General features: G+C 46.5%; 1 protein-coding gene across 3 annotated transcripts in view; it reads left to right on the forward strand.

Moving 5' to 3' along the window:
- The first annotated feature begins 2,663 nt into the window (after positions 1-2,663).
- Positions 2,664-27,201, forward strand: part of Ube2g2 (ubiquitin conjugating enzyme E2 G2) — a 36,616-nt gene continuing 12,078 nt past the window's right edge. The window contains exons 1-3 of one of the 3 annotated variants that reach the window (XM_045150248.1): positions 2,664-2,788; positions 13,204-13,239; positions 13,331-13,376. In XM_045150248.1, the coding sequence (XP_045006183.1) occupies positions 2,746-2,788; positions 13,204-13,239; positions 13,331-13,376 (125 nt within the window). In that variant the 5' untranslated portion in view covers positions 2,664-2,745. Of the gene's footprint in view, positions 2,789-3,522; positions 3,542-13,203; positions 13,240-13,330; positions 13,377-27,201 lie in introns of those variants that run through there. The other 2 variants (XM_045150249.1, XM_045150250.1) reach the window with 2 other exon arrangements.

The raw sequence follows: 27,201 nt of genomic DNA on the forward strand, positions 1-27,201 counted from the left end.
TGTTGTGGCTGGCTGAGAGGACGATCATTCACAGGACTCTCTTTGGACCCTTCCCTAGCTGGCTACCTTACATGTTATAAAACCAATACCTTGCGAATGCCACCACCTTGCTGTAGCTTGAGATGTGGCCTGGCCCTCAGACCACAATGGCAGCCGAACCTGTTCCCCAGGTTGCAGTTTACCAGCAAGGTACCATGAAGACCCTCTTTTCAGGCACCCCCTTTCAAATGAATTTGCATTGCGAGGCCCTGGAGCCATCAGTGGGTGCAGTCTTGCCCTGAAGGCACCTTTCCTATTGTCCCAGTGCAAAGTCAGACATCTGTGAGTATGGGCATGTCAGGTCCTCCTCCCACCGTAAAGGGACTCCTGATGAATGTGCCACTTTGGGCATCTGCCGTTATATGGGTACTGGGGACTTGAACCCATGCCGTCAAAGCTTCGCAAGCAAGCAAGCACCTTTAATAATTGAGCTGTCTCTCTAGCCCCAGACTTTTTTTTTTTAAATAACAGGTCTGTTGGTATTACTTTTAAAATGCTAAATGATGCCAAGTAAGGTAGCACACGCCTTTAATCCCAACAGAGGTAAGAGGATCACCATGAGTTCAAGGCCACCCTGAGACTTACATAGTGAATTCTAGGTCAGCCTGGACTAGAGTGAAACCCCACCTTGAAAAGACAAAAAAACCTAAATGACTAATATTCAAATCTTTGGGCTCAGTGGGCACTGAGGAGATGTACCCACTTAATAATCTCTTATCTTGCTCCAGGTCCAAGAGGGAACATAGAAGTTTTTGCCCTGAAGTTCTTGTCTGTAGCTGAACCCCTCAGTCCCAGCACACCAGTATCCTCTGAGCGGCACTGCATCTCTGCCACCTGACATGGACGGTCAGGGTCAGTCAGGCCAGGAGATCGTCATGCTTCAGAACCGAAGCTGCACACACACAACTTGTTTATTTCACAGGATTCCACTTTCTTTTTAAAAAAATATTTGAGAGGGGGGGAGGGGGAGGGAGAGAGAGAGAGAGAGACACCAGGGCCTCCAGCCACCACAAACAAACTCCACACACTCCTTATGCATCTTGTTTAAGTGAGTACTGGGTAATCGAAACTGGGTCCTTAGGCTTAGCAGGCAAGTAACTTAACATCAGCCCCCAGCAAGCCATTTTCACACCTATGTCCCAGGATCCAGTGACCAGGAGTCAAGTAGAGTTGTCAGATTTAGGAAGTGAAAATACAGGATGAGGCTGGAGTTCAAGGCCACGCTAAGACTTCATAGTAAATTCCAGGTCAACCTGGGCTACAGCGAGACCCTACCTTGAAAAAAACAAAACCAAAACCAAAAGAACGGTAGGAAGGAAGGAAAAAAAAAAAAGATGTTAGAGCTTGGGTCTCTGTGAACCTCAGCCCCTCTAGCTCAATTTTGAGGTTGAGAGTAGCTTCAGTTGGCTCTCTCTCAACCTTTTTTTTTTTTTTTTTTTTATTGCTTGAGGTTGACACTCATTCTGATATATGCTGTCTGCCACATTGCTGGAAATACCGAAGAGCAGTGCTCTGCAGTAAGTCAGAAAAGGTGTGGAAAGAAGCGATTCAATTAAGAAAATGCCAAGCATCTGATGGTTCATTTGCATTAATGAGGACGGTTTTGTTATATCCGCCTTTCCCTTAGCTGGAAAAGAGCTGCTGAGCTGACCTCTTCTGGGTCAACAGTGACTAGGCAGTGGAGCACATCTGGACCCGAAAGGGCTGTGCGGCTCGAACGCCCACCCTCACAGAGATGGGGGTGGACTGCCAAGCTTCATGCACTTCCACGCACACTTGGAGGCTGCATTCGCCAACAATCTAGAATTAGACAACGTCCCCTTGCCCTCACAGGACGCTTCCGGATGGGCAGATTAAGTTAAAGTTAGGGTTACAAAAAAAAAAAAAAGTTAGGGTTAGACTGCAAGTCCTGGGGCGCCCGTTCTCGCACAAATAAAAAGATAAAAATAATGACGGAGAATGGAATTTCAAAGGGAAAGCATGGGGGGGGAAGGGAGGGAATTACCATGGGATTTTTTTTATAATCATGGAAAATGTTAATAAAAATTAAAAATAAATAAGTAAAAATAAAAAAATAAAAGGCGCGTGTGGGCTGGAGAGATGGCTTAGCGATTAAGGCGCTTGCCTGCGAAGCGTAAGGACAGAGGTTCGAGTCCCTCAAATCTACGAAGGCCCGCCGCACATGGTGGCGCATGCATCTGGAGCTTGTTTGCAGTGGCCAGAGGCCCTAGCGCGCTTATTCTCGCTCTCTTAAAAAAAAAAATTATTTAGTTTTTCGAGTCTTGCTCTAGCCCAGGCTGACCTGGAATACACTAAGGAGTCTCAGGGTGGCCTCGAACTCACGGCGACCCTCCTACCTCTGCCTCCCGAGTGCTGGGGTTAAAGGCGTGCATCACCACGCCCGGCCCTAAATAAAAGTGTTTTTAAAGGTGCCGGTCGCTACGTGTGCAGCGTTAGGGTTCGGGGGGGTCGGGTGTGGGGGGGGTTCTCGGGCTCTGGAACCCCGCCGAGCGCCGGCGCCACCTGGCAGGCGTCAGCCGGCCTCCGCCACGCCCGCGCCCGCGTCGGCCCGCCACGTCGACCGCGCAAGCGCGCCGCGCCCCGGAAGCACTCCCGGTCGGCGACGGCGACCCCGGAAGCAGCCGTGGGCGTCGGGGCAGGCCGGAGCCGATGAGGCGAGGCAGCTGAGCGCAGGTGCTGCGTGCCATGGCGGGGACGGCGCTGAAGAGGCTGATGGCCGAGTACAAACGTGAGTCGGGCCGCGGGTCCCGTCCCCGTCCCGCCACGCGGCGGCGCGCCCGGTGGCGGGTGGGACACGCGCCCGCGACTCTCGGGACGCCCCCCCCCCCACGTCCCGGCCGCCCCGCCGCCGGCCGACGGGGGGTTCGCGCGCCGGGGCTCCCGCCGGGACGTGGGCGCGTGCGTGCGTGCGTGCGCGCGCGCGCGCGTGCGTACTTGGGAGGGGGCGTCGGCCGGCGCTCCTCGGGGCCGCGCTCCGCACGCCGGGGCTCCGGCCGGAAGCGGCGAGGGCCTGGTTTTGGGGTTCCGACCTGGGCGAGGTTCCGACCTGGGCCTCGCCGCCGCCGCCGCGGTGACAGTGGACGCGGCGGGAGAAGTGCTCGCTGGAGCCCTGCCGTCGCTCTCAATAAAGTGTCCCCAAGTAACGACTGCCATAGTGAGTGCAGGCTGCACCTGCAGGGACATAGCGCTCTCCACCCAAAACCCTCTGTAGGAGGGTCGCGTATTTGAAATTTATTTCATCCATTAGAGAGAAAGCCTTCAGCCGCTGCAAACAAACTCCGGGTGCGGCTGGCTCCTGCGGAGCAGTGGGTCCTGGGGAATGGAACCTGGGTCCTTCGGCTTCGCAGGCAACCGCCTTAACCACGAAGCCACCTCTCCGGCCCAGGGTCCGCTACATTTGAGCGTTTAAGGAGACTTTAAGGAGGCGGCGGGAGAACAGAGCCCGCTCTGAACAGAGGATCAGATGCGTGTGTGAGTGGAGGTGGTGTCGTCTCCTACTCTTGTGTAATCATGGGTACCTGGTTCACGGAGGGAGGGGTGCTGAGCTTGTCAACGCCCTTTTCTTGGCATCCCTGTCGGTGTTTCCGTCTGTTTTGCTTTTTCAGCCCTGTTTCTAGATGGAGAAAGTATCCTCTCATTTGTCTACAGAAGGGACGTAGTAGGAAATCGCTGGGAGTCCAGCAGTTTCAGTCCGGTCTTTGTATTGTTGAGCCTATTTTCCTCATTTATATTGGCAAATTTTTTTTTTCTTTTCATTAAGAACTTCCATGATTATAAAAAATTTCCCATGGTAGTGCCCTCCCTTTCCCCACTTTCCCCTTTGAAACTCCATTCTCCATCATATCTCCTCCCCCTCTCAATCAGTCTCTCTTTTAGTTTTGATGTCATGATCTTTTCCTTCTGTTAAGATGGTCTTGTGTAGGTAGTGTCAGGCACTGTGAGGTCATGGATATCCAGGCCATTTTGTGTCTGAGGGGAGCACGTTTAGCAAAGATTTTTTAACCTTTTTCTGTCCTAACAAAAGTCTCAACCATTATTTCAACCATATTGACATTGTCTGCAATAATGATACCTAAATCACCAATGATTTCTGAAGCTCACAGAAGCATATCTTGTAATTTATGAAAATTCGGAGTTTATATGGGAGGCACAAGCCTAAACATGTCCCTCTAGGATCCCAACCACCCTAGGGTCACAAAGGGAACTTGGGAGATGTAATCAACATCACGGATCAGCTCAGCTGACTGAAAAGAGGGAGAGTTTGGATCAAAACAGAGGAAAATTAGTCAGCGGGGTGTCAAGCTTGAAAAGGGCGCCACCTGCTGAGACAGTTGAAAGAGAAGAGGCTGGGAGCTGACAAAAGCAGACATCTCCAGAAGCTGAGAGTGGCTTAGGCTAATAGTCAGTCTGGAACCAGTGTGACCACTACATGGAACAGAGGTGTGCCAGCAACCTGAATCTCTGCCAACATCTTGACTTTGGCCTTGTTAGACTGTGAGCAAAGAACCGCTGGCCAGGCTGTGGCCAGACTGAGGACACATGGAAGCTGTGAGGTCATCAATGGGTATTGTTTAAAACTGTTATGGCAGTGAAAGAAAACAGATTGAGCAATACCAAAATGTAGGCAGTAGCGTGGAGGGATTTTTCCCCTGTGTCCTAGTAATATGACTAAAACCATTCAGTGTTTGTCTTTTGTGACATAGCCTCTGGTTTGTCCTCAGTGTATTTAAGGCATTGCTCCCCAGTGTCAGAGGCAGACTTAGTGGGGTAACCTGTGTGGAATGGAGTCTAAGTAGTATAGTAGTATTGGAGTGTAGGTAGATTGAGGTAGGTGTTCAGGCCCACTTGGTTGGATGGGGATACTCAGGAGAATACAGAGACTGGACATGGCAGAATCTTAGCTGTGGTCCCTCATTTTACAGGAAATTGAATAAACGAGACAAAATAATTTGCCTGTGCTCATAAAGCCAATTAACCAATCAAACAAACAAACAGAAAAAAACAATGCTCTCCACACATCCCAGCTTTCCCTCAGACTGTGACAGACCTAGGAATGAGTGTCTTAAGGCTGCTGTAACAATGTCAACAACTGGGTGGCTTCCTACCTTGATTGTCACACAGTACTGGATTTAGAATGAAACCCTGGAAGTGGACAGGGCTGTGGTCCCTGGGAAGGGAAGGTTTTGGGGGGAGGTCCTTCCTCTCCCAGCTTCTGGTATTGCTGGCAGTCCATGGGCTCCTTAGCTGTGGTAAGGTAACCCTTGTCTCCTGTACCTTCCTGTGGCCATCCTTCCTCTGTGTGCATTGGGGTTCAAAATTTCCCACTTGAAAAGTCACCAAGTCATTGGTTTAGGGTCCATCCTGGTCAGTATGTCCTCATTTTAACCTTGGTAAATGTGTAGAGAAGCCCCATTTCCAAATAAGGGTACAGCTTCAGATTCTGAGTGAATTTGACTTTTGAAGGGATACACTTTACCTAGTGTTGCAGTCAGGTTCACATTGCGGGCAGAAATCACTCAGCCAAGAGAGCAGCTTATGGGAAAAAGGTTTATTTTGGCTTACAGACTCAAGGGGAAGCTCCATGATGGCAGGGGGAAACGATGGCATGAGCAGAGGGTGGACATCACCTCCTGATCAACATCATGTGGACATCAGCAAGAGAGAGTGCCAAACACTGGCAAGGGGAAAGTAGCTATAACATCCACAAGCCTGCTTCCAAACATCTACTGCCTCCAGGAGGCGTTAATTCCCAAATCTCCATCAGCTGGGAACCTAGCATTCAGAACACGTAAGTTTATGGGGGACACCTGAGTCAAACCACCACATCTTGTATAATATATAATAGGAACCCCAAACTAACTGTCCCAAATTAGGTTTCTGTGCTCCCCAGTCATAACCGATAGAAGCCCTGTTCTTAGTTGTTGGGTGTACAGATGTTAGAATGCCCTTGGCACCTCACTTTCATGCCCTTCCTTTATACTTCATCCACTGTGTTAGCATTGGCTGACTCCAGGCTGGTCCCATCCACTCACCTCTGGTCTGGAATCTTGCCCAGTGTCCTTCTGATTCTGCACATTTTGTCCCTTTCTCAGCATAACAGGCAGATGCTGAGAAGGTTTCAGTCTGATCACAGCGCTTGCCCAGGACAGCAGGAGGCAAACCCCTTCTCAGCTCAGATCTCACCCATGCCGCTGCCCTGTGCCTCCTCTCCAGCCCCTCTGCTTTGTCTCGGGTTGGCACTTGCTTGCCTTTCCAGACAGCTTCAGCATTTGTGCTCTCCCTGCTTCAGAGAGCCACAATCTCTTTCCTTCCTGATACTTCATCTTTCACTGTCACTTTCCCTTTCGGTGTTCATTTTGAATTGCGCAATGTATATGTAAAAGTATATAAAAGGTGTATGTTAATATTGAATAGTAAAATGTGTTCACTTGCTTTCTATTACTGTAACAATATGCCTGAGATAGTTGATTTACAAAGAAGAGATTTTTTTTTTTAAATGTCTTGCAGTTTTAGGGGTTTCCACCCATGGTTTGGTATGGCTGTGGCATTTTCCTCAAGGACATGTCCTCCGTGACTAGAACTGCTTAGACCCTCCTGTTCTTTCTTTGTGTCCTGGCCACTCCTTGTTCCATGCTGTGATATGTTACAACCTTGCCACAGAGTCTCCAAACAGCAAGGCCAGCTGGACAAGACATTGTCACCTCCAAAACTGAGCCAAAATAAACCTTTTCTCTACTCCCAGGTATTTATTACATAGCAGTGGAAAGTCACCACAATGTCGTTGACCACCTGCTCACAAAGCAGCACGTGAGCTTCTCTGGCCCAGGCTGACCTGTAGTCTCTGGGAGGCCTTGAACTCACGGGCAGTCCTCCTATCTCAGCTTCCCAAATGCACCACCATGCCCAGCAAATATTTTCTTTTAGTTTGAGGCTTGACTCTGATGGTTAAATGTTAGTTTGATAATTTGATGGAATTTAGGATCATCATGGAATCAAATCCCTGAGCATGTTTGGAAGGAGTTTTCAGATTAGGTTAACTAAATTGGGAAGGCCCACTGTAGCCACAACCATTCCATGGGCTGGGGTCCCACACTGAATAACAAGGAGAAAGTGCTCTGAGATTGGTATTCATCTCTCATCACTTCCTCACCATGGATTGAATGCATCCAGCCCTCACCTCCATGATGGAATGACCCTTGAACTGTGAGTGGAAATAAAGCCTCTCTTAAGTCGCTTCTTGTCAAGTATTTGTCACAGTAATAAGGAAACTAACTCATCTAAGCCCCTGTGTTAGTTTTTTTACCCGAGAAGCAATTTAAAGGAGGAGAGCTGTATTTTGGCTCATGATTTTCAGTCCAGGACTAGCTTATACTCTGTTGTTTCCAGCCTGAGGTGAGGCAGAACGGCGTGCCAGTGGGAGCTTCTGGCAGAGGACGTGGTTCGCTTCATGGTGGACAGGAAGCAGAAACAAGAAGGAGCCAGTGATGAGCTGCTTTCAAAGGCAGGCCACCATTATCCCACTTGCTTTAGCGAGGCTGTACTCCAAACCTCCAGTGCCTCCTGTAATAACACCCCAGCTGGGGACCAAGACTTCTCACGAGGCTGTGGGCACATTCCCTCTTCAAGTCATACCATCTTTTTTTCAAAAATAATTGATTCATTGAGAGAGCGAGCGAGAAAGAGGCAGACAGGGAATGGGCAGACCAGGGACTCCAGCCACTGCAAAACAAAGTCCAGCCTCAATCCGTGCCTCTCTTTATCGAACTCTCATAAGGATGCCAGTCAGCTTGGATTAGGACCTTGCACAGTCTTAGGGTGGCCCCAGCTCAATGTGATCCTCCTACCTCTGCCTCCCCAGTGCTGTGATTAAAGGCATGCACTACCACACCTGGCTTAAGTCAGTATTTTGAGAAAAGTATTCTTTGGGGGTGTGTGTTGGATGCATGTGGAAGAACAACAGAGAGGCCCACACATCTGCACATCCCTGAACCTGGAGCTCTATTTTTTGTGGCAAGACTGACTGGCCAGTGAACCTCAGTGATTTTCCTGTCTCTGCTCCCTCCCCTCAGCCACTGGGATTACAGACATGTATGTGTAGCCATGCCCGACTTCTTTGGGGGTTTGTGGTTTGAGATAGGATCTCGCTCTAGCCCAGGCTGACGTTGACATAGTCTCAGGCTGGCCTTGACCTCACAGCGGTCCTTCTATCTCAGCCTCCTGTGAGTGCTGGGATTAAAGGAGTTCATCATGCCCCCTTCGTGCATGTTCAACAGAAATCACTCTTACCCATAACTGAACCATCTCTCTAGCACAAGAAAAATTTTAAAACCAGTTATCATTTGTAGAGAATGATTTTTGAAAATTTGTTGAGTGTTTCTTTCCTTTTTGGTCAGTAAGTGGGTAGGTATGTGGTTTTGTATGTGTCTGTGTCTGGGTGTTGGAGTGCGCCTCATCAACTGCAGTTCTGCACTGGCCAGCAGGTGCCGCTATTGGACAGAGGGGCTCATGATAGGTTGTTCCCAACACTGAACCTGCATCGGAGCAGAGCGCTGCTGGCCTCAAGATGCAGATTTTTGATCACCCCTGCTCTCCCTAAGAAAGGATGTCTCAGGAAGTTCCAAAGGGGAACTCCAGCAAAGAACAGCCAGCTCCTCAGGAAAATGAAAATTGTGGGCAGGGCTGTGCTGCCCTTTACTGTCAGGCAGCCTTTGCTTTCCATGTCACTGTGTCTCTTTGCCTACCCCCTATTTTAGTAGCTCGATGTCCATTTGCTGATTTTTTTTTTCTTCTTATCATTGTGTAATTTGATTTTAAAACCCAGATACTGGACTAGTAAATAAATCTGACAAGCTGGTTCTGTTATTTCTCCCAACCTACCTCTGTGGGGAAGACCAGACCACTGGCGCTCAGCCTTCCTGATACTCCACGTCCTTCATGTTTCCCGCCGCCCTCCTTCAAATGCGCAGCCCACATAACTCTGGCCAGCATCCGTGATGTCTTGCTGTGTCTCATCCTCCCACTTGTCCTTGTCACATCTTGGGGACAGCACTTGGCTCTCTTCTGGATATTTACTTGTTCCTTGGATCAGGGTTTTCTTACTACATGTTGTTGGCATTTTGAGTGAAATAATTTTTCTGTGATAATTTGTTGTGCGCACCTTGTTTGCATTCCCGGTGTTTAGCACTTCTGTCCCTTCTTGCCTGACTGTAGGCACATTCCCCATCATGCCAGATGTTGTATCCAGATGTTCTTGAGAAACACTGCTCCCAGGGGTAGTCCAGTTCCTGAGGTCATGTGTTTCTGTGTAAAGTGACTTCCACATTGGCATATCCAGCCTAGGACTGGGAGACTCATTCTGCAGCCCCTGCCTGTTGTCTCTCCCTGCCTGCTTATTGGACATCCCAACCCGGAAATGTGAGCACCTTCTCTCCCCCGCCCCTCTAGTGCTGGCGTGACCACTTTAGCTGTTCATAACCCAGGACCGTGCTTGCTGCTCCTTACAGCCTAGCCACTGCTTCCTGCGGGTGGATCCCAGATCTCACTCCACCCTTGCCCTCCCTATCTAGATTGTTGTACTGTGGCGCTTAAAATTGTGTTGCTAGGAAATAGACTGAACAGAGCAAAATGTAAGGAAAGAGTTCAGCGCAGTGAGTTGTACCAGACGGCCCACTCCCCTCTCCTGTGAAGATGGAATGGGGCCCCTGCAGCAACACCCCATTGTGCTCCAGCCTCAGAGCAGTGCCCCCCTCATCTACAGCAGGGCTAATTCCTTACTTCCTTTTGCTTTCCACCACAGTGTGCATTCTTTTTTTTTTTTTTTTTCTTTTGAGGTAGGGTCTCACTCTAGTTCAGGCTAACGTGGAATTCACTATGGACTGTCAGGGAGGCCTCAAACTCATGGCAATCCTCCTACCTTTGCCTCCCGAGTGCTGGGATTAAAGGCGTGTACCACCACAAAAGTATGCATTCTTGAAAAGTGTAGTTTGGGGGCTGGAGAGATGGCTTAGCAGTTAAGGCGTTTGCCTGCAAAGCCAAAGGACCCAGGTTCGATTCCCCAGGACCCACGTTAGCCAGATTCACAAGGTGGCACATGCGTCTGCAGTTTGTTTGCAGTGGCTGGAGGCCCTGGTATGCCCATTCTCTCTCTGTCTCTCCCTCTTTCTCTCTGTTAAATAAATAAATAACTAAAACTAAAATATTAAAAAAAAAGAAAAGTGTAGTTTTGGGCTTTTTTTGGAATGTATGTCCTTATATTGTGCATTTTAGGCCTGGTATATTTATTTATGTATTTATTTATTTTGTTTTTTCAAGGTAGGGCCTCACTCTAGCTCAGCCTCCCAAGTGCTGGGATTAAAGGCATGCACCACCACATCCGGCATAGGCCTGGTTTATTTGTACACCATATTGTGTATAATTCTGAATCATTTTCATTTTTGTTCCATTGTGTGAATGTCACAATGTAATAACCTCTTCTGGTAGATATTTGGGTATGTGTTGTTCACTTTTGTACCACTGTGACAGAATGTCTCACATCACTTAAGGTAGGAAGATTTTGTTTTGGTTCATGATTTAAGAGCCAAACCTTGGTCTCCAGTGCTTTGGCTGAGGATCATGGCAGCAGATGTGTGGCAGAGATTCCGTGAAGCAGAAAGTGAGAGAAAGATGAACTGGGAACTAGATATTTCCTTCAAAGGAATCCCTCTAGCCACTGCTTTCAGCCAACTAGGTCCTACTTCCTAAATATTCTAGAGCCTTCAAAAATACTGCTGCCAACTGAGGACCAAGCTTTTAATACGAGAGCTGGGGTAGAGGAGGGGGGGAGACAAATAAATATATTGTTCCATCATGTAGATACATGATTCTTTTGGTCATCTGCCAGTCAGTTGCTCCTATGAATAAGCTGTACGAATAGTCACATATGAGTCCATGGGGACATAGGCCCAGCAGAATTGCAGCACCCTGGGGTAAGTGTGTAACCTCACTAGAGAGCCTGTCCACTCAAGTCCAGTCACACCGTTTGTATTCCTACTAATGATGCAAAAGAGATCCAGTTTCTCTTTTTGCCAGAGTTGATGTTGTCCCTTAATTTTAGCCATTCTGTTATGACTGAACAAATATTTTGAAGACAGCCATATAGATTGTGGTTTGAGTTTGCACTTCCTTTAGGACTCACTGATGACCATCTTTCTGCATGCAGATTTGTTGTCATCTGCTTTAGTTGAGGCTCCTGAACAGAAATGCCAGAGACTGGGGGCTTAAATGAGCTGTCTGTGGCTCATAGTTCTTGACTGGCTGTCCAAGCTCAGGGCTCAGCAGATCTGGTAGCTGGTGAGGTTCCTCCTGGTGTGCACATGTCTCACATGGCCCAGACAGAAGTCAGTTTTCTACTGTTCCTTTTTTCCCCATTAGGTAAGTGTTCTGGGGATGGAACCTAGAGCCATGGGTGTGCTAAAGAGGTGCTTTACTACCGAACTGCACCTTGGATCACCACATTCCTTCTTTAAAAAAATATTTATTTGAGAGGGGGACATAGAAAGAATGGGTACGCCAGGGCCTCCAGCCACTGCAAACAAACTCCAGATGTGTGTGCCCCCTTGTACAGCTGGCTTACATGGGTCCTGGGGAATCAAACCGGGGTCCTTAGGCTTCACAGGCAAACACCTTAACCGCTATACCATTTCACCAGCTTTCCTTTTTTAAAATTTTTGTATTTTATTTTTATTTATTTGAGAATGAGAAAGAATATGAATGGGCACACCAGGGCCTTTAGTCTGTGCAAATGAACTCCAGACACATAGGCCACTTTGTGCATCAGTCTTATGTGGGTCCAGGGGCATCAAACCTGGGTCTTTTGGCTTTGCAGGCAAGTGCCTTAACTGCTAAACCATCTCTCCAGTCCCACGTTCTTTCTTTCTTTCTTTCTTTTTTTTTTTTTTTTTTGAGGTAGGGTCTCACTCTGGTCCAGGCTGACCTGGAATTAACTCTGTAGTCTCAGGGTGGCCTTGAACTCACGGGGATCCTCCTACCTCTGCCTCCCGAGTGCTGGGATTAAAGGCGTGCGCCACCACACCCAGCTCCACGTTCTTTCTTATACAAGCATTAACTTCCATCTATGAGGACTTATCCTCATGCCTAATCACTTCCCAAAGATCCGACCTCACAATGCCGGCACACTAGGATTTCTATATGTGAATTTGAGAATACAAAACATTCAGACCGTGCAGTATCCATTCTTTGGCAGTGGGTCACTGTTGCTTCCGTTGGGGTTGTGGTGTATGTGTGTAATGTGCCTGTCTGTGTGTGTGTGTGTGTGTGTGTGTGCATGCACGCATGTAGAACCCAGAGGTTGACCTCACATTTTACTCAGTTTCTCTCTGTTTTATTTACTGATGCAGGTCTTTCTTTCATTTGAACCCAGAGCTCCCTAATGGGGCTAGTGTAGCCATTTTGTCCTAGGATCCCCTATCCCTACCTCCTGAGCGCTGGCATTACTGGTGGGCCACTGTACCTGCCTGGCATTTACATAGGTGCTGGGGATCTAAATTCCTGACATCATGTTTGTGCAGCAAGTTCTTTACCTTTGAGTCATCTTCTCAACCCGTGTTTTACTTTGTCGTTTTGTGAACGTGTAGTTCATTTACCTATATTGACCTCATAGTCGGCAACTATGACCAATTTACACTTAAATTTTATTTATTTATTTATTTAATTATTTGAGAGGGAGGGAGAGAGAGAGGAAGAGGCAGATAGAGAGAGAGAGAGAATAGATGCACTGGGACCTCTAGCACCTGCAAACAAACTCCAGACGCATGTGCCACCTTGTGTGTACCTTCCTACAACTGTCATGGGCTGGACCTGGATGCCATTCACTCAGGGCACAGAGTGTTTTGTTTTTGTTTTTGCTCTAGGTCAGACTGACCTGGAATTCACTATGTAATCTCAGGTGGTCTTGAACTCACAGTGGTCCTCCTACCGCTGTCTTCCGAGTGCTGGGCTTAAAGGTGCTCATCACCGTGCCCGACCACAGCCTGTTTTCTTGAGGATGTATGCTCTGCAGTTCAGTTTATATGCTTTATAAAGTGTTGTTAGAATGGCAATGTAACTCACTCTGTTTGATAATGGCTCTACTCTCTAACTTTATAGAATTAACACTGAATCCTCCGGAAGGAATTGTGGCAGGTAAGAGACACAAATGATGTCTTTATGATTTTTTTTCCGGTTGCCAAAGTTGCCTTCACGTTAAGATGCGGCATGTTTTCTTTTCCTGCAGGCCCCGTGAATGAGGAGAACTTTTTTGAGTGGGAGGCACTGATCATGTAAGTCATTCACGGGAAGTTCCTTGGTTCTAGGGCTTTACTGGAAATGAGGTTGGAGAAATGTTGTGCCTCTCTGACACCTCATCTCTCCTTGGTGCAGAAACCACTGGAACACTCATGCAAAAGAAATAGAAACAATAAAATGATTTAGTTGTGAATATTAAATATGTGTAAGTTCAACATGATTTTTTAAAAAATATGTGTGATCGTTGTTAGGAAAAAACAAGAGCTACATATTCCCCTTTGTTCTTACCAGAATCATAATAGAAAACTTTTGTGCCCCCAAAGCTGTGGAGGTTTCTAACCAGCAGTTAGCAAGCAGTCGGCTCCTGTGATGCGTTTCCGTCAGGACACGTGTTCGTGGAGCGCCAGGTTCTGCGTGCTCAGGCTCTATCCCCCGTGGCCTCCACTTCGGGTCTAGTCTCAAGCCCCAGCTTCTGGAACTTCTGATTGACAGCTGGAGCTCCTATGACCATTCCTTGGAGTGGCCCCCAGGACTCATGAAAACACTTTACTCATGCTTACCAGTTTATTATAAGGAGTTTTTCATGTCTGTTTTTTTTGGAATGGGACCTTGTTTTGTAACCCTGGCTGAACTTGAACTCACTATGTAGATTAGGCTGGCCTCAAATTTACTGTCATCCTCTTGTCTTTGCCTCCTTAGTACTGGGATTATCTAGCCTTATAAAGGACTTTTTTTTTTGTTTTTTTTTGAGGTAGGGTCTCGCTTTAGTCCAGGCTGACCTGGGATTCACTATGTAGTCTCGGGGTGGCCTTGAATTCTTGGCGATCCCCCTACCTCTGCCTCCCTAGTGCTGGGATTAAAGGTGTGCGCCACCACGCCCATGTTTATGAAGGACACAATCAAGCAGCCTGTGAAGAAGGTCTAAGGGTTGAGTCTAAAAGGATCCAGATGCAAGGGTTGTGGTCCCTGTGGTGCTGGGAGCACCTTGTAGCTTGTGGATGAGTTTTCATTTACCTTTCTACAACTGTCACGGGCTGGACTGTCTAGGAGTTCCCAACCCTGTCCTTTAGCTGTTGTTCCTTTGAGATCTTTTCATAGCAAAGGTGTGACTGCTTATATCCTGTGGGGCACCCAGGTAGAACTGTCTGTTCAGTCTATTCAATTTAATTTAATTAATTGGTTTTTGAGGTAGGATCTCACTCTGGCCCAGGCTAATTATTTCCTATGAAAGTTAGGCAGTGTGTGAAAACCAGTGTGAAGATGAGGATTTTTAGTGTTTTTCAAAAGTCATCCATAAAACCTATCTAGATGAAGTATAACAGGCCTAATGTTTCCTGATGATTTATTGTCAGATTCTAGTTACTTGAGTGGTGGCACATCTCCTTTTCTCTTCCTGACATCTGTTTTGTGTGTAACATGGCACACTTGTGCCTCCTTATCCTTGTAGGGTCTATTCGAAGACCCCCGGTGGATTCCTGAAACTGGGTAGTACTGAACCTTGCCAATTCTATATCTTTCCTACACACACGTGTGCACAGAAGCCCTTAGTAAAATAAAGTTTTATTTATAAGTTAGGCAAAGCAGGAGATTAACAAGAATAATAATAACTAGGACAATAGAACTGACAGAATCCTTTAATACAGGTTACTTAAAAGTCAAGAATTGTTATTTTTTGGAATTTCCTTTTTAATATTGTGAAACCACAAGTCAAGGAACGACTGACTGACTACATAGTGTCTTTCATCGAGGTGACGGCAGACCCACAGACAGTGCTGCCCTCTGCTGAGTGTTCAGCGCTGCCATGAGTGTCAGGTGTAGCTCTGTTTACTTTGTTTGTTTCTTAAACTGTGCTGTGGTTCAAACCCAGGGTCTTTACATGCTAGGCAAGAACAACACACCCCCAGGCCCTGTTTGCTTTTAAAAAAGCAGTGATCATGTGTGTGAACTGATGTGTGACCTGCTTGTTTCATCTGCTCTGTCCTGTGTCAACACAGACACACCTGTACTTGCTCACATGCTGTCTAAGCAGAACACCTGCCGTAGGTGCAGGGCTTGCTGGGAGGCCCACTGGAATGTAGAGGCCAAGGCCCGGCAGTTCTGTGATGGTTGGGAGATGTGGCTCGAGCATCTCTGGTAGACACATTTTGAAGCTCCTTAAAGGAACAGTTGAGCCCTCCAGTATGGACTTTAAAAAGTGTGCATTGTTAAAAATCTGTTGGGCTATTACTAATTTTAGATAAACAGTATAAAGCTAAACCAGTATTTTTGAAAACCTGTCTTAAAAAGCAATTAGAACTATTTTTAGGGAGAGCACTTTTGTGTTTGAATAAGGCTTTTGCGCTAGTGTGGAATTCCCCTCCTTCAAGATCGGGTGACTTTGTGGGTTTTGGTCCTGTTCCAGGCCCTTCACAAACAAGAGACCGTTTACAAATGTACTTAAAACATCTATTAGGGAATTAACTGTCCTCCCATGGATTTGTCTCACCCTGCTGTTTTGGCAGGGAGCTGGCTGGGCTTTTACTCCGGGTGTTTTGGGAGGGCTTCTTCTATTCTCTACTTGTTTTTAGGGCCTCCTCTGCCCTGAATATTTCCGAGCACCATGTTTACCTCAAGGAAAGTTGATGCTGTTTACTTTTGCCATCAGACCTGCCAGCATGGCCTCTCGCCCTCCAAGGCTGTGCCAAGGAAACCATGTGTTTCTTCTCAAGAGAACTGAAGGTGTTTGTAGCTGCTTTGTGCACGTGCTTGTCAGTCTTCCATTACTGCATGAAAACACCTGAGAAGAACATCCTTAAAGGAGGGAGATTTGGTTCACAGTTACTGAGGTTTCACTTCATAGTCACTTGGCTCGTTGTTTGGGGCCTAAGGTGATGCGGAATATGTCAGCAGGATCATGTGGAAGAAGCTGCTTGCCTTGTGGCAGCCAGGAAATGAGGGAGGGATGAAGTTGGCAACCAAGTGACCGAGTCACCTTTCAGTAGTACCGCCAGCTGGGAACCAAGCCTTCAACACACGCACATTTTAAGGGGCAATTTCCATCCATGTCCTAACACAGGTGACCCCAAATCGTTACCCTGTGAGGATAGGGTTAAGAGAGTGGGCTGGGGAATGTAACAAAGGAGCAAGACAAGTGCGGGTAGTAAAGTTGTCCCAGGTGAATGTCCCATTGAAAATGGGGAAGAGGGGGCTGGAGAGATGGCTTAGCGGTTAGGGCAATTGCTGGCAAAGCCAAAGGACCCAGGTTCGATTTCCCAGGACCCATGTAAGCCAGCTGCACAAGGTGGTACATGCATCTGGAGTTTGTTTGGAGGGGATGGAGGCCCTGGCACACCCATTCTCTCTCTCAAATAAAAAAAAAATTAAAAAATTTAAAAAAAGAAAATGGGAAGGATGTTGAGGACTTTGACAAACTGCCACCTAACAGAATGTGGCTGAGACTGCCTGTCACAGGAAGGGACACGACCTCCATAGCTGACCTTTAATTACTTGGATCAAAACAGAGATCCAAGCCTGCCATGGTGGCACATTCCTTTGATCACAGCACTTGGGAGGCAGAGGTAGGAGGATCACTGTGAGTTAAAGGCCACCCTGACACTACATAGTGAATTCCAGGTCAGCCTGGCGTAGAGCAAGACCCTGCCTCTAAAAACAAAAACAAAAACAAACAAACAAACAAAAAAAGCAAACAAAAAACCCCCAAAGATCCAGTGCCCTTTGGGTGTATGGCTTTAGGTTTCTTCTAGACTTAGGGTCCATGGCCTTTTTTGGGAGATTTTATAACTGCTTGGATCTCCATACTTGTTATACATCTATTTAAGTGGTTAATCTTATCTTGATTTAATTTTGGTACGCCATATAAATTAAGGAAATCATTCATTTCTCTCAGATTTTCAAACCTAGTGGAGTATATGTTCTTATAGTATGTCCCTAGGATTTTTTGAATTGTTCTAGTATCTGTTGTGATGATGCCTTTTCATCTCTAATTTTATTAATTTGTGTCTCTTCTCTCTTTCTTTTGGTCAGATTTGCTAAAGGATTATCAATTTTATTTATTCTTTTCAAAGAACCAATTCTTAGTTTCATTGGGTCTTTGGAATTTTTTTTTGTTTCTATTAATTTCTGCCCTAATCTTTATTATTTCTTCCAGTGTACTGATTTTCAGTTTGCTGAGTTTGCGAGGAGGCTGGTATGAGTGGACAATCTTCTCACCTGGCTTTTCCAGTGGCTCAGGCTGAGCCTGGTGCCCACGGCTACACAAACCTGGTGCCGCTGCTGCTGGAGCTGCTTCTGCCTGCTTCTGTGGGCTCTGGCTGCCCTGGGTCTCTCCTACTTCTCTGTTGCAGTTGATAATTTCTTATACACCTCACTTTTTAAAAAAAATATTTTTACTTATTTATTTGAGAGCGACAGAGAAAGAGGCAGATAGAGAGAAGGAAAGAATGGGTGTGCCAGGGCCTCCAGTCACTGCAGATGAATTCCAGATGCGTGCGCCCCCTTATGCATCTGGCTAACATGGGTTCTGGGGAGTTTAGTCTCAAACCGGGGTCGTTAGGCTTCACAGGCAAGCGCTTAATCACTAAGCCATCTCTCTAGCCCTACACCTCACTTTTTAGTAGAAGAATGTATTTGGGTTTTGTATTTTTTTACTCCCCTAAGCTGCTTTGGCATTGTTTCTGTGCCTCCATCTTAACCAGAAGTCAGGTCCATGGCCTTGGAACCTGAAGCCACTGAACCCCACAGTGGAAATTGAAGAGAGAGTGGGTGCCCTTTTCATTGGCAGTGTTCTAGAGAGTCCCACAGATCAGGACAGCTTTGCCTCCTCATGGGTGCAGGGCAGAAGACCCAAGAATCTTGTGTCCTGTCCTGCCCCAGTGTCACATACACACCTGACACTGGTGTCCTTTCTTCTGGTCTCACAGTCTCACTGGTGTCAGCTCTCCAAAGTAGCAGGCTCCTGACCTGAGGCTGCGGTAAAATAAGGACTGTCTCCTTGAAAGACCAAGGTCCTAAGGTCAATGCTTTGTACTTCTGCCTAGGCTTTTGGTGCCCACGTGATTAGTGCTTTCCTCGGGGTTCCCTAGCTAGTTAACAGAAGTAAGCTCAAAGATCCTGGGCTGTGGCTTCTGCAAGGGTCCCTGCCCCATGTTGGGTACATTGTTGTGATTGCTATGACTATTCTTTCTGTCAGGATTTCTTTTTAAAACATAATTATGTATTTATTGGGGCAGAGAGAGAGAGAGAATGGGCACACTAGGGTCTCCAACAACTGCAAACAAACTCCAGATGCATGTGCCACCTTGTGCATCTGGCTTACATGGGTCCTGGGGAATAAAACTTGGGTAACTGCTCTCCAGCTCCTCTGTCAGGATTTCTTGTTTGTACAGCTGTCCCAGAGGATCATGTTAAGTGTGTGAGATAGTTGACTGTAGCCTTCATTGTAGAAATGAAAAGGAGTGGGGGACGGACCTAATTGTCTAATGTCACTTATGTGACAGCCACACAGTGGATCCCTGAAGCACCGTGTAAAAGGACATGCACACATGTTCAGTGAAACATGCGTATCTTTCAGGTGGACTCTGAGTCATTCTACCATGCACAGGCTGGCCTTAAGACTAATGATGGTCTGGCCTAATACGTTGGTGATGCTGAGGATGAGTAACCCTTGTACAGCATGGCGTCCCCTGTGGTTTCTTATCAGCTTTATTGAGTGTAGGAAGAGCAGAGTTAGTAGTAGTCAGATTAGTTTCTTTCTCCAAAATACCTGATGAAAGCAATGTAAAAGGATGAAGGGCTTTGTTTTGGCTCACGGTTTGTAAGCACATCCCGTCATGGCAGGGGCAGGTGCGTTAGGCAGACAGAGCTAGTCATAATGCACCCTTAGGAGCAGAGATAAATGCTGGTGCCCAGTTTGCTTTCTCCTTTGTATTCAGGTGGGGACCTGCATCTATATAATGACCTCCCGTATTTATTTATTTGCATGCAGAGAGACAGAGAAAAGAGAGAGAGAACACATGGATGTGCCAGGGCCTCTAGCTTCTGTAAATGAACTCTAGATGTATGTGCTACTTTGTGCATTTAGCTTTATGTGGGTACTGGGGAACCCAGGCTGTTAGGCTTTGCAGGCAGGTGCCTTAACTGCTGAGCCATCTCTCCAGCTCTAGTTGTTTATTTTAAAAAATAAATTTATTTATTTATTTGAGAGCAACACAGAGAGAGAAAGAGGCAGATAGAGAATGGGCGCACCAGGGCCTCCAGCCACTGCTAACAAACTCCAGATGCATGTGCCCCCTGTGCATCTGGCTTACATGGGTACTTGGGAATCAAACCTCGAACCAGGATCCTTAGGTTTCACAGGCAAGTGCTTAACCACTAAGCCATCTCTCCATTTTCCCCCTCAAAAAAACATTTTTTTTTAATTTGTTTGAGGGAGAGAGAGCAAGGTAGGGAGTAATGGGTGCACCAGGCTCTCCAGCCACTGCAAATGAACTCCAGATGCATGCATCTCCTTGTGCATCTGGCTTGCATGGGTCCTGGGGAATTGAATCTGGGTCCTTTGGCTTTGCTGGCAAGTGCCTTAACTGCTAAGTCATCTCTCCAGCCCTCATCCTTCTGAGTACTGGGACTAAAGGCGTATGTCATCACATACAACCTTAGTGCTTTTTTGCAGGGGCTCTGACTCAGCCATCTATTTCCGGACCCCAGTAGATTTCTGGAACGTTGATGCAGTCCATCATGATCCTATAGTTTGCATTTTGCATGTCTGCAAATCCAGTACCATGTGGATGATTCTATCAAATTCTATACCATCTTGAGATGTCTCCTACCCCAGCTGTTAAGTGTAAATTCACTCTGGTGGCTGAATTTGAAAACAAGCAAGCAAGCAAGCAAAAAAAAAAGAAAAAAAAAAAAAAATTAGTTGTTTTCCAGTAGGGAAACCCTTCAGTGACATTCTCAGGTTGGGTTCTCCTAGCCAATGAATTTGCCCCCCTTCCTCAGATAGGGTCTCACTCTAGCCCAGGCTGACCTGGAATTCACTATGGAGTCTCAGGGTGGCCTCAACTCACAGTGATCCTCCTACCTCTGCCTCCCGAGTACTGGGATTTAAAGGCGTGTGCCACCATGCCTGGCTGAATTTGCATTTTTGTATTTTTCCAGTGGGAACTTTCTCTCTAGAGGTGCTAATATCTGTAACGGTTACAGCTACTTTCTCCTTGCCTGCTTTGTCTACAACTTTAAATTTGCTCATGTTTTCTAAGCCAAACTGTATGCTTTTCATATCTTTCTGCTCCACTGCTTGGTGTTCCCTTTACTTGTAGACATAGAGCAGTGAGCAGTAACCATGACACAGTCCAAATGCTCTCTTATCTGGAGATTTCCTTCACCAAACAAATTAGCTCTCTGCTTGTGAATTCAGTCTTACTTTTGTTCTTAGGACACAGCCAGGTTCTTGGCCAGAGTGTAACATGAACAGCCTCCAGCCCAGTTCCCTTGGGAAAGCTTGGGAGTTGGGCCTCCATTGTCTGTATTTCTCATGAGCATTCTGTTCTTCTACACACCTACCAGAATGGTCCATTCAGCTTTGTATTCTAGGCCTTCTCTAGCCCAAAATTCTAAATTCCTCAACATTTCTCCTGCAAACCAGTCCCAAAGGCCTCAGAACCATATGGTCAGGTTTATAACATCAAACCCCACTTCTCAGTACCAATATTTTTCTATTAGTTACTTTCCTGTGCTGTGACAAAAGCAACTTGAGGAGGGAAGGCTTTATTTTGGCACATAGATTGAGGGTCTCGTTCCTCGTGGTGGAGAAGCCATGGTGTCAGAGTGTGAAGCAGGAGGTCGCGTTGCATGTGCAGTAGGGAAGCGGACAGAGGAATGCTGGTGTCCGTCTGCTGCTGGCATGGGGCTGCCCACAGTCAGGGTAGGCTTTCCTCTTAATTGAACCTCTCTGAAGATAGATGTCCTTGCAGACTATTGAGGTGTGTCTCCCAGGAGATTCAAATCCTGTCACATTGACAATAAAGATGAAACACAGTGGTTCTACCAAGGGATCTGGAGTTTTGAAACCGTCACTGTGATCCAGTTTAGAACTTCTCCTCAAAGATCCTGGAGCCTGTTTGCAGCTAGTGCCTGTTCCCATCAGCCGTGGGTGGCAGCTGTGGTCTGCGAGCTGGCTGTCTTGCCTTTTTGGACATTCAGGACCCAGCCTGTGTCAGTCTTCTCAGCGTGGTGCGTCGGCTGTCACGGCTGCAGGGTTCCTCCCTTCTCTGTAGCTTGTGATGTAGTCAGCAAATGATGGACTTTGTGTTGTTTCTTCCTTTTTTTTTTCCCTCAATTTTTAACATTCCATGATTATAAAAAATATCCCATGGTAATACCCTCCCCCCCCCCACTTTCCCCTTTGAAATTCCATTCTCCATCATATGCCCTCCCCATCTCAATCAGTCTTTTATTTTGATATCATGATCTTTTCCTCCTCTTTTTTTTTAAAAAAAATTTGTTTATTTTTATTTATTTATTTGAGAGTGACAGAGAGAGGAAGAGAGAGAGAGAGAGAGAGAATGAGAATGGGCATGCCAGGGCCTCCAGCCACTGTAAATGAACTCCAGACGCATGCACCCCCTTGTGCGTCTGGCTAATGTAGGTCCTGGGGAATCGAGCCTCGAACCAGGGTCATTAGGCTTCACAGGCAAGCGCTTAACCACTAAGCCATCTCTCCAGCCCTTTTCCTCCTCTTATGATGGTCTTGTGTAGGTAGTGTCAGGCACTATGAGGCCATGGATATCCAGGCCATTTTATGTCTGGAGGGAGCACGTTGTAAGGAGTCCTACCCTTCCTTTGGCTCTTATATTCTCTTCCACATTAGGCCCTGAGCCTTGGAAGGTGTGATCAAGATGTTACTCAGTACTCCAGTCACTTCTTTCCAGCACTATATGATACCTTCTGAGTCATCCCAAGGTCACTGCCATCTGAAAAGAGAAGATTCTTTACCCAAAGTGAGAGTAGTGTTAATATAAGGGTATAAATATTAAGAGAAGTGCTTAATGGGCAGTTTGATAATCATAGTATATACATTTATCCAGACATCAGCCGATATTACACCCCTAGGGCTCATGACTACCCATGTTTTAAGTTTTCAGTATCAGGGATATATTCCCTCCCATGGAGCGGGCCTCCAGTCTAATTGGAGGACAGTTGGTTTCCACCACGACAGACGTGCCACTGTTGCACCCATTGGCTCATTTGGCTTGGCTGGCCAATTATAAGGCTTGCAGTGTTCACTGTTGAGTATCCTCACTGGTGGTATTGCTTTCTCCCATTGAACTACATGTAGAATGGCTTCTTCCAGCTTTCTGTCAGCTGGTGTACATGGAAGAGGTTATCAGCTCAGTTCCAGCAGGATTTCTCAGTGGCATAGCAGCCCAAGTATGTGGAGTCTTCAGCAATAGGGTCTTACTATCTATTCCTGGTGGGAAACCAAGGGCCTCGGCAATGGCCTATAATGTTTTGGGGGCATCAGGGACCTCCTTGGCCAACAACTCACTGGCGGTATCCCATCCCTGGTACTGAAAGTTTTTTAACAACGATCTATGGCTCCTGAGCATTCCATTGTCCAAAATCAGAGGATTCCATATGATTTATTTGTATCTGCTTAGATTTTGATTAGCCCTCCCTCCACCTTTTCTTTTTCTTTTTTTTTTTCCTTTTCCTTTTAATTGAAAGATGACACATTTTTGTTGCTTTCCCTCCCTTTAAAGAAAAAAGCTTAAGGTACCATTGATACACAATGATTTGAACATATTTAAACGAACAGTTTGATAAGTTTTGACACATGTATGTGACCATGAAACCATAGCCCCAGTCAAGATAATGAAGACATTCATCCTCCCAGAAAGTCTTTTGTGTCCTCTTGTCAGCCCACCCCTCCCCTTCCCCTTTAACCAAGACCTGTCACCATCAATTAGTTTGTACTTGATGTAGTTTTATGCAAACACAACCACACAGTGTGTACTCTTATTTTCTGGCTTCTTTTACCCAGTGCCATTATCTCGAGCTCCCTCCATGCTTCTGCATCTCAGTGTTCTGTTGGCACCGCGCAGTACCATGTACAGACATATCACAGCGTCCAACCCTTCACTTGGTGGTGGTGGACATTTGGGCTGTGTGAATGGCTCCATCCCTAGGCTTTGTTTTATAACTACCTCTTCTGCCCTGATGTTCAGTTTATACCATCTCTACATTGTCTTGTTCACTGTAAGTTTATAATAATTCTTTCAACTTGTTTTTTTTTTCAAAATTGATTTTGGCTTATAGGTCCTTTGCATTGACATATGCATGTTAGTTCCAATTTTTTGTGTGTAACTAAATAAAAACTTGATACACACATGTTACATATATATATTTCAAATATACATATTTAAATATCTTGCAACCTTGATAAAATCACTGATTTCAGTAGCTGTTTGGGAGATTCCATTGGCCATATTCTAGTTGGATGGTCACACTGTCTGCCTCCACCTTTTCTTTACTCTCTTCCTTTTTTTAAAAAAAAGCTTAAAAATTTTTATTTATTAGAGACAGAGAAAGGGAGGGAGAGAGGTTGTGAGAGGGAAAGAGAATGGGTTCTCTAGGGCCTCTAGCCCTTGCAAGCAAACTCAGATGCGTGCCTCACCTTGTGCATCTGGCTTATGTGGGACCTGGAGAATCAGTCGAACCTGGGTCCTTAGGCTTCGCAAGCATGAGTCTTAACTGCTAAGCCATCTCTCCAGCCCTGTTTCTTCTTTTTGGCTATTTTGAATAATGCTGCCATGAATATTTGCATGCAAGTCTTAATGTCTATATGTAGGCTTTCATTTCTTCCCATTAAACACACAGGTTGGAATGTGGAGTAAATGCACGTTCATTTTCTGAGATGCTTACCAAATGGTTTTCCACAGCAGCTCCTGATGCCCGCTTCTCTGCGCTCCTTGCCTCCTGCCACCTGACCCACGCTGTCCCCAGGGTGGCGTGCTTGGCTGGTGCTTGCTGAGGTGGATCATCTTTTCAGGGACTTCCGAGCCATTCGTGCATTTGTTTTTAGTGTACTTCAGGACTTTTGCCTACTGTTTGTTTTCTTACTGTTGAGTTAAGTCTTCTATTGGATACATGCTCTTGTAGTCATCAGCTTTCCCTTTATAACTACTATTTTTGTTTTTTGGGAGCAGGATCTCAGTGTAGCCTTTTAAAATTTTATTATTTAAGAGAGAGAGTGGCACGTGCACACGCGAGCTCCAGGGCCTTTAGCCACTGCAAATGAACTCCAGATGCATGCACCACCTTATGCATCTGACTTACATGGGTACTAAGGAATTGAACCTGGATCTTTAGGCTTTGCAGTCAAGAACCTTAACCGCTAAGCCATCTCTCCAGCCCTAGAGTTAGTTTTAAAGTTGGGAAATGTGAATCCTTCAACTTTGTCCTTAATAAAAGATACTAATATTGAGGTTGTTAGGTGGTTCTGGTGGCATGCGTTTTCATATACCTGTTAGGGTCCACTTGTCAATTTCTGCAAGCATGCCTGATGGGATTTTGTGCCATGTGCAGGTCAGTGTGTGCACCTGAGCACTTAGTGCTCCAGTCTATGAATGGGGGATGTCTCTTTACTTATTCAGGTCTTTCAGATTTCTCAGCCATGAAAACTCATTCTCATTATTTTCACACCATGATTATTTTCACACCACGATACAATTTTAACTTTAAAATTAAATTTCCTTGGTGAGGGTATGTGAGTGTGCACGCACAGACAGGAGAGGGGGTGGAGGGAGGGAGAGGGGAGAGGCACCTGACGAACCCCGCTGTTCACACTGTTTCCCACAGGGGGTGGCTAAAGAAGAGGGAGGGAGGGGCTTGCTTTTTATTATATTGCTTCTATATTTGGGTATTTGCCAACATGGGGATATTTTTCAAGTTAAATAAGGTAGAGGTTTGTTAGACAAGTAATCCTCTGTATTAGAATTCAGTGTGAAATTCTTTTTTTAAAAATTATTTATTTATTTGAGAGCAACAGATGGAGAGAAGGAGGGAAAGGGGGGGGAGAATGGGCGTGCCAGGGCCTCCAGCCACTGCAAACAAACTCCAGACGTATGCGCCCCCTTGTGCATCTGGCTAACGTGGGTCCTGGGGAATCGAGCCTCGAACCGGGATTCTTAAGCCTCACAGGCAAGCGCTTAACCACTAAAAGCCATCTCTCCAGCCCCAGTGTGTAATTCTTAAAAAATTGACATACTCAGTGTATTTCAAATACAGTTCACATGCATTTCAACTTTTCAGAGACGTGTCTTATGAAATGGATGTGGGTGTGGCAATTGGCTGGTTGTATAGATTTCACTCTGAACACCATGATGTGGAACAAGACCTGTTTGTTAGCACCCAATTTCTGGAAATGGACGGGTCCCCTCCTTTTCCTTACCACAATTGTTATCATTGTTCCTCATATGAAAATTGCCTTCAAACACCACAGAAACAGGGTGTCCATGTTCACTGAGTTCTTGGCCCAGCAAAGGTGCCTATGGTCCCTCTTCGTGAGTCGCAGCCTCCTGTAGTGATGCCCTGTTGCCTAAGGGACGCTACATCTTGGGAGCAGAGCATTTTCTGATGAACCCTGCTGCTTGGCTCTGCCACCCACCCAGGTAGCTAGCACTCCGTCAGCCCTGTATGGGGCTAGGTTTGGCGTGTGCCACATGTTTTGGGCCTTGGTAAGGTGGGAGCCTCAGGAGAGGCCTTTGAGGAATCATGGAGCAGAGGTTGGAGGAGAACTTTGCACACCCCCCCCCCCCCCGTGGGGTGCTGCTGAAGCCTGCGACTGTGGGGAAGGGTGTTATGGGTCTACCTGCCTTTTGTGTGCTCAGCCCCACTGGAAATGAGTTGTCCTCAGTAATCCTGTTGGTTCTTAGTGCCAAGGAGTGGGTTGAAAAATGTGTTATTTTAGTGTCTCGTCATAGTGTATGAGACATTCTGTCCATGTGCTGTGACACACTTCACAGAGAAGAACAGCAAACACCTCCGTGCAGTGCGGTTACACGCAGATTGGCCAGAACAGCCGCTCTTCGTCATTCCTTAAGCTCTCTGTCTTCCCAGCACTGGTCCTCTGCACAGGTGGCTTCTAGAAAGTGAAAAAGAAAGCTGCTCGCTGGAGTTTGATATTGCTGACATGTCACTAATACGTGGTCCTGAGGCACAGTTGGGGCAGTCCTGGAGGACAAAATGAGGGAGCCTGTACAGCCAGGAGTGACATCTTTGATCAGTGTCTTAACTCTGCTGTTCCTCTAAAATACAGCAGAGTGAAGTACTGGAGACACGATTCCTGTAGAGGACAGCCGTTTATGGCACCTGACTGAATGCTGGCCAGAGTTGTTCTCTCCACTTGGGAATGAGTTAGCCAGTGTTTACAGTCAGAAAGATTGAAAGGCAAGAGCAGGGCATGGTGGCCTCTAATCCCAGCACTCGGGAGGCAGAGGTAGGAGGATTGTTGTTAGTTCGAGGCCACCCTGAGACTACAGAGTGAATTCCAGGTCAGCCTGGGCCAGAGTGAGACCCTACCTCGAAAAAACAAAAAACAATAAAAAAAAGAAGAAAGATGGAAAGGCATTTGTAGGCTCCATAGATTTGTGTTTTGGGTAAGTCTGTTGTGTTTCCTATGGAGAATCTCAATAGAAGTGAAGCTGCCCAGCGGCGTGGCAATAAAACTTAGGAAAGCTCTCCTGGCTTTGTTGCAGGAATGTTCTCCACGACATTCATTTCTTACCATCGGCAGGCATGCCCCTGCACACCACGTGCCACCTGCATGCCTGACCAAGTGCTGAGCATTCTGGAAAAGGGGAA

The sequence above is a fragment of the Jaculus jaculus genome, chromosome 5 (genome assembly GCF_020740685.1).
Source record: "Jaculus jaculus isolate mJacJac1 chromosome 5, mJacJac1.mat.Y.cur, whole genome shotgun sequence".
Taxonomy (NCBI): domain Eukaryota; kingdom Metazoa; phylum Chordata; class Mammalia; order Rodentia; family Dipodidae; genus Jaculus; species Jaculus jaculus.